We start from the raw sequence: 8063 nt of genomic DNA, 5'->3' as shown, positions 1-8063 counted from the left end.
AGTAAAAACTTTTACACTAATGAAAGATAAGGTAGATACGAAGTTATGTGAAACAAACGAAATCAACAGCAATGAAACTGACAAAAATTCTGAAACAGAACAAATATTGCATGACAAAAAGATTGAAAAAATATTTGATGACAATAATCTTAATGTTTCTGGAAAAGCTGAAATGAAAGGATTTTGTTCACCTGTACCCAATGAAGGAAAGATGTTCGAAAGGAAAATGGAGTGTAAAACAGATAAGAGAGAATCAAAAGAAAAACTAATTCATCAAAAAGGCTTGCTTTCAGGAAACTACATTAAGGAAATTAACGGAAGTCATGCAGATTTCACTAAAAATGATAATTCATTATTTGAAATAAAACCATTATTGATGAAAGAAAATTCAACAGTTGTGGAAAAGAACATTGAATTCATAACAGCTCCCGAGTCTGCACAGAATGATGCAGGCAAAGGAACTGCACTTATTCCTTTGCCAGAGGATTCTGAAGAAATTGATGGTAAACAAATTGAGAATGAAATAAAATTTCACGAAAAGTCAAATGTAGTGGAAGCATGCCAAGAAGATGAAAGTAGTTCCAGTGATGTTACGGTCCTATTTGAGCCAATTCCAAAGAAAGAAAAAATTCTAAACGATGAGACTGAAAAGAAAATCTGCAATAGCTTATTGGATTATAAAACTGTTACCGAAAATAACTCTATACAATCATCATTTTATGAAGAAAACAATATAAACTTTTTGAGCACATTTGAAGAAAAATCGCATCCGAATTCAAGTAAAACGCTGATTGATTTTACACATTCAGAAAATTCTCCGAAATGCCAAAAGGGCATTGAGGATGAAAATAAAACGTCATCGAATGGGAAAGCAGGTGAAACTGAAACCACTACCGAAGTAGCGGACATTCGGAGCGTCAAGGGAAGAAAGAATGCAAATGAAATAAATTTTCGAAATGCACGAAAAAAATTGGATAGGTTCCAAAAACAACGATTGGAAAAGTTCCGCGTTTTGTTTAGACGCAGAAAGGTTTCGAAACAACTGAAAGGGGAAAACGAAACTCATGCAAGGGTACTGGACGCTGAAAGGGCGCATAAAAAATAATAACTGTTCGGGAGAAATTGAGATTCGGGAAAGACTGGCAGATTTCCAAGGGAAGGAATCCGTGAGCGGCGAAGAAAAAAGCACGAAAGATAGAAAAAAGGGGAAATTATCTCGCGGAGTCTCCCTCACCCTCAAGTGCTCACGCGTGATAGCGCCCGATCGTGACGTCAGGGGAGTTGTGACGTCACACACTCGAACAGCAGCAGACGCCGAGCGAAAACAAGACAAGCGGCAGATGGACCGACGGACGGGAGAGCGGCGGATCGAGACAAAGGTGCGCACGGACGGGAGCGTCGTGTCCACTGCTGTGGTCAGCAGATGCAACTTCGACGACCGGTGGGACTGGGACGACTCGCTGACCGTCCGGACCGTGGTCAGTGAGGAGACCTTCAGCCCCACTTTCGGAGAGTTCGTACCCGGCGTCGCTATGGCGAGTGATGAGCAAGAGGCAGAGATCATCACCCAGCGGGATGAGGAGGATCATGCCACAGCTGATGCGCGGGATGAGGAGTCCGGAAGCGGACTGGAGCCGAGCTCTCCTCGTGTCCAGCGCTTGATGGGGCTCCTGAACCGGGATGAGGAGCGGCGTTCGAAGCGCCGGCCGGCATCCGAGGATCAAGACGGCGAGTGGGAGCGTATCCTGCGCGACGTCCTGGCGAGCGTCCACGAGCTGGAGAGCTGGGAAGGGCGCAGGCGCGCTGACGTCAGGGATGCGGAGGAGCATCCGTCTGCCGAGCATCCTCAGTCGGATCCCGGCGTCGACATGGAAGCGGAGGCCCTGAGCCCGCCCGCCAAAGGCGAGACGCCGACCAAGGTGAAGAGCCTGCGCTTCAAGCTCGATCCTGACGTTTTTGACGTTCCTTCGGACGACAGCTTCTATGACGATGAGCAAGGTAGGTGACGTTCAACTCTGTTCTTCGTAGACAGTCAGAATATTAATAGAATAAAAAAAATAAGAAATTTGGTTTGCTATGAACACTAATTGGGCTACCAAAATTTGATAATTCAACCACCTTGTTTCAACAATTACTCTGATCTTGACAAAAACAGTGGCAAGGTGTGTTTGAGGCAGAGGGCCTGCAAGAGAATCCGGAAAGGGAGCCCTGTAAAAAATGTGAGGGCCAAGTGAATGTACCTCAATTTCATTTATGTGTCTCTTATCACGACAGTACAAAGCTGCATTGAGTTCGTTGTTGTCTTGAACACTCGAGCAAAACATGACGATAAAGCATCATCGAGGTCCGGAAAATATTTAAAAAAAATGATATAACACGGAAAGAAAACGTAAAGAGATGTCTATGTATTATTGATTATGAACAAAATATATTTTTAGCACTGAAATCTTGAAGATAAAACTCATTCATAATTAAAATAATTTTGCTTATTAGTATTCTGTTCGTAGACAGCAAAAAATTTGAATTGAAAACAAAAAATAATTGATTTGCAACTAATACACTAACGTAAATATACAAGTGTTCAGGAGAGTAACGAATCCTATATGCATTTGAATACGATGATAAATGGCTAGTTAGCACTACAATTAATTTACTTGTAGCACTACTATTCATTTCTTCCGATGCCGATCGATGATTTTAAGTTGCTAATTGTTTCCAAAAGCATAAACCTATTTAACTCTCATAAATATCATTTTTATTCAAATTTGTAACTAATTTCAAGAAGGCATGGATTGATTAAAAAAAGTAAATAAACACATACAAAAGGGTTATTTAAAAATGATTAAAACAAAGGAGGGAAGGGGATGAAAAAGAAAAATTTTTGGGGAATACCGGCACATAAAAAAAAAAAAAATAATAAAAAAAAAACTTTAAGAATCAAAGAGCAACGACCTTAAAATTATTCAAGTTCGTGACAATGAGCTATTGTTGTACAAATTACCATGCATAGTTAAAAGGAATAAATGTAAAAAAGGAAGTCTTATAAAAAGATATAAATATGACTTTTTACATGGACTTTTACCATGGTAGAACTCAATTGATTGCCGTATTTTACATCGTATAGTTATTTTACTGCGAGTAAAGTAGCAGTGCAATTAAAGATGAGTTTAGGAAAAAATTAATGTATTCAAGCTTTTCATAACCCTTTAGATTCGCAGGTAAAAACGTAAGATAAATTTCAGAATTATGCAAAGGTATGCACTTGTTTTGCTTCGAAACGATAAAATCCTGAATTATCAATTGAAGATGACCTTGGAAAGAGATCCTTTAAGAGAGTTTAGCATACAGTGAGGCGGAAGCGATTCCCGGGGTATCTTATTACGCTACATGTGAACTACGTTTTCGTCGAGTTAAATGAAGTAATCAATATTACCCTCTATGCAGGGGCGCCCGATGGGAGGTCAACATGACCTCCCAAAAAAATTTCTTAGTCGGCAAATTCTGACCGAGGATTCTGAAAATATGGAAATAATAGTGCAATTATTGTTTTATTATTTCTTAATAATCTCTACTGTCTCATCTTATTGAATGTATGAATGCAAGTTTTATTTGTTCATTTTTTTCATGCATATACATATATTCATCATTCAGCAAAATTCTGAGTTTCATTCGGCGAATTGAGAATCCCCCCCCCTCTGAGTTGCGGGGCGCCCTTGCCTCCATGTTCGAACAGATTTTTCTTCAAATTTTACTCAATCCAGGGGCTGAGTGAGGGGGAAAGGATGGGGCATAACCTTTGGTTTGCCAATCCTAGTACAGTAGTTTATATTCACGTAAAGACTATCACCCCAAAAAATAAAATCTAACCGTGATAATAGTGCACTCAATGACAAATCGAAAGGACATTTCCTTCAATTTTTAATATTAATTTAGTCGGGGCCGACGAGAGGTCATGTCAGTCTATTTAGCAACTAGGGTCCCGGCCTTTGGAAGGGCCTGCCTTCGAATTGGAGAAAAATGAGTTTTATGGAGGGAGAGGGGGGGGGCAACAAAACTGACTAGGGTCCGCTATGGTCCTGTATATACCCCATATGCCAATGTGACTTCCAAAATCACCAAACCATTCATTATGAGAAAAGTTATTAACAATAATTGAGAATGCGAATTAAAATTATTTGGAGATAGACTCATAAGTTATGCAAGCGCGAATGTCTCTATTTAGGGCACACCTAACTAGCAGCATTGTGAAGGCTATGCAGATTCTAATCACAGTATTACCTAGGTTTTCCCCAACTATAGACGCATTTTTGCACACCTCGACTTAAACTGAAAACTTGAATATCAAATAGCTGTACATAACTGTTTCATGCTCAACAAATGTTTATTTTTTTGAAACGTTCAAGTTGTAAAAATAGTTTTTTTTTCACCTTTCGCACCACAAAAAATAACCAAAAAAAAAGTGAACTTTAAAACTCTTTTTGCTTCATGTATTAAATACAGAAACGTTTTTCGAAATGCTGCTTAGTAGCCATTAGTTATTAGATCTTGGATCATTATTTATTTAACTCAACTTGCGATTTTTTTTGTCTCATTCTCTTAGAAGTATTTTAAATGTTATTTACTGGAAAATAGAAATAAAAGTAAGGAGCTTTTTTCCCCTTGATTATCTTTCAAAACTGTTTTTAAATAAAACTAGGAATAGAGCTGATTGTTCTTTCGCAAATTAGTGTTTAATGATGAATGAAACAGATTTTTCAGAGAAAGTGAGAAAAAGCTTTAAAAAAAAAAAAAAAAAAAAACTTGTCAGCAGAACATGATTCTAGGAAGCATTAACGAACATCTTTAACTTAACTTGTTTGTGGAAAAGATTTTATTAAATTGTAGTCAGTTTTCATATTTAATGTATTATAATATGATTTTATATAATTCGAGAAAAATTACTTCTTAATTAGTCCAATAGTTAATATATTAGTTATCATGATTTTTTTACATTATATATTAAATTTAATTTTACTAAATTATTTAAAATTTATTAGTCCGATTATTTGGTTATTAAAAAACAAAAAACTTTTCTGAAATGGAAATTAAAAAATAAGATTATTACTTTCAAACACAAAATAATAATAGATCAACCATTAGTACAAAATATACTTCAAACATCAACATTTATTGAAATGGCATTTATTTCCAAACGAGTTTGTTCTGTGGAGAAAGCTGTTTGTCAACAGGTATGTTTATTTAACCGACGATTACGTGTAATAACTATGCTTCTGCCCGACAAGTACGATTGAATAAAACATCAATTTCATCAACGGGTCAATAAATTTTGCTGGTAGTTTCGTTTACAGTCACGTTAACTTTTTTAATTTAATCAAAATAAAATGTACACTAGTTTTACCAAAGGAACACTAAGCCTTAGGGTTTTATTTTTAAAATCAATCTCAAATCTACCCTACTACGAATACAACCTCAAGGGCGGATACAAGGAAAGTGTCATGGGGGTCATGACCCCCCCCCCTCCCCTCCCTCCTAAAGCGTCGACAATTAATAGTATCCGTCCACACGATGTTCAAAACCTTCATGAAGAAAATTAAAATATCAGTTCATTAATTATTTTTGAAAGTAAATATTTGAAATACTAACGAAGATGAATTATTAAATGCAGGGGCGCGTACGTGGGGGGGGGGGGGAGAAGTGACATCTGTGTGCCCGGGCCCGAGCCTGAAGGGGGCCCGAGATTTTTAAAATGAGGGGTGAAATAGGAAGGAGTGTAGGGGTAAACAATGTGGAGGGGGGCGTAAAAGTCATTTCTGACAGGCCCCAAAATTCCTGTGCATGCCCCTGCTCAAAGCTTCATGCAGAAAATAAATTTTTAAATGCACATAATTTTGGTGGGAGTAGGTTAAACCCCTCCAATTTACTAAGTAGAAGAAAAATACGACTATGTTTATCATTAGCGTCTTATATATCGATATTTATCTTGACGAAGTACATTTTTAAAGTACCAGATTGAAATGTTAGCTGTTGAAATTGAGATTATGACTCAACCTGAAACTAATACATAAGCGTCAACAAGTTTTCACGTTTCAGTAAAGCGATGACTGCAAAACGTTTCGCAATTCCACTTTGTTTTTCTTTAACACGCTACTGATTCACTTTCTGAAATTGCACGTTACGCCCGACGCGTTTATAGTGTTTTAAAATGCACGTGTTGGAAAACATTTCGTTTCAGAAAATAAATGCTTGAGATTAAATATTCAAAAAGGAATCTGGATCGTTGATGCGTACCTCTGTCTATAAAAAGCAATAAATACTACAATATTTTTTTTTTTTTTTTGAAAAAATCGTGTCGATAAGTTATTAGTTGAGATTTTGCTTCATCTGATGTTGAGAAAGTCCTCTGTAATTATCAGCAAACAATTTATTGTTATTTGTAGCAATTTATATTTAAATATATTATTTTTTCATAAAAACTTATCTTAGAAGTGTTGAAAGTTTTTTTTTTTTTTTTTTTTGACAAGGCAAAGAGCGAAAAAAAATTTTTTTTTCTCTTGTTTCTCCATTTTAGGAGACTAAAAAAAGAATACCTCGGTGACTAGTTCTTTCGGAACAAGAATAATCGAGATACCATGTTACATTGAGTTTTTCGATAAACTCCGAGAAATAATGCTGGGACATAATGTTTTTTCCCGGTTTGTCCGTTTCTGATGATGATGGTGATTACTGTAGTTGTTTTAAAGAAAATTTTGATTCATACATACTAAATACAATACTTATGTTTATTCCTAAATACTGCTGTTTTTTTCCTTCATTCAGTTGTTAAATGTCGATTAAACTTTTGACATTAAGTAAAATACTTGGGAAGTCCTTTGACTTCTCAATAAAAAAAAAGCTCATATTTCATTTTAAAGCAGTAATTTTTCAATGGGCAAGCTTTTACATTTTAAACTCACTTCGCAATCGTCTATATACAGTGGCTCCCAAAAGTCTTCGTACACCTACGACTTTCAACGAAATAGGTTCCAATCCATTGGTTAGAATTATTATTTCGGAATAGGTATTTAATTATAAGATCTATGACCAATTTTTAACAAAACTACATGAAAAGTGTTTAAAAAATATTAAATTTTAGTTTTTTAAAAATCAAAAACCAAAAAGTGCCGGAAATTTTATCTCACAAAAGTCTTCGTACACTTTAAAAAATGTCTATATATTATTAAATAATCTAACTTTTGAGTAAGTTATTAATTAGTAGAATATCATACAGTATTCATAACACCTTTTAAACGTCTGGGAATAGATTTCATTCTTTTTCTTTCTTTTTTTTTTGCGTAATTTCTTAGTAAGTGTTCAACCACACTTCGAGTCTTACTGTTTCTAGCTCTATTTTCGTTTCAAAGCCCTATTTTCGTAATCTAGCCTCCAGATATCTCTAAATACGTTACATTAAGTTAAAATCTGGAGATTGAGGGGTTATTCTCTGAACTTTAGGACAATTTTCAGGGCACTAGATGCAAACTTTGAAAACCGTGTGCTTCGTATCGTTATCTTGATAAAAAACAAAGTTGTTTCCAATAACCAAATTTTTGGCTAAGAGTTCAAAATTGGTTTTTAAAATATTTAAAGGAACAGCATGATTCATTATTTCATCAAAAAGTTACAAACTACCAAGTCCCGATGCTGATATGCACCCTCACACAATAACACCTCCACCGTCCTGATTAACTGATCCAAATAAGTTCTTAAGATTAAGTTCCTAATTTTTTCCTTCTACTTACAGTTATACAACAATTTAACCAAAAATGTTGAATTAATATTTATCTGTAAGTAAGACGTGATTCTATAACGTTTTTAGCTTATTTATCATTGATTTTGCGACGAAAAGCGTAATTTTTCTGTTTTTCGCACGACCAAGAAAATTTCTGCGGGAAGAGGTCCCATTTAATCCAGCTAATCAGAGAACTTGGCGAACAATTTTAGGTGAAAATGAAATGTAAAATGTTTCATTTAACTCTGCATAAACTTTTACAGCACTCAAATGTGTATTTTTCATAAATTGTTTA

The 8063-nt window shown here is 35.5% G+C and overlaps 1 protein-coding gene across 1 annotated transcript in view; it reads left to right on the top strand.

Annotated features, from left to right (window-relative positions):
- The first annotated feature begins 1230 nt into the window (after positions 1–1230).
- LOC129221976 (uncharacterized) overlaps positions 1231–8063 on the top strand; it is a 98293-nt gene continuing 91460 nt past the window's right edge. Inside the window, exon 1 of the mRNA XM_054856384.1 lies at positions 1231–1998. Within this exon, the coding sequence (XP_054712359.1) occupies positions 1341–1998 (658 nt within the window). The 5' untranslated portion in view covers positions 1231–1340. The remainder of the gene's footprint in view (positions 1999–8063) is intronic.

Source organism: Uloborus diversus, chromosome 5 (genome assembly GCF_026930045.1).
Source record: "Uloborus diversus isolate 005 chromosome 5, Udiv.v.3.1, whole genome shotgun sequence".
In the NCBI taxonomy this organism is placed as follows: Eukaryota; Metazoa; Arthropoda; class Arachnida; order Araneae; family Uloboridae; genus Uloborus; species Uloborus diversus.
The sequence above is the reverse complement of the archived record's forward strand: the minus strand, read 5'-3'. Positions and strand labels throughout refer to the sequence as shown.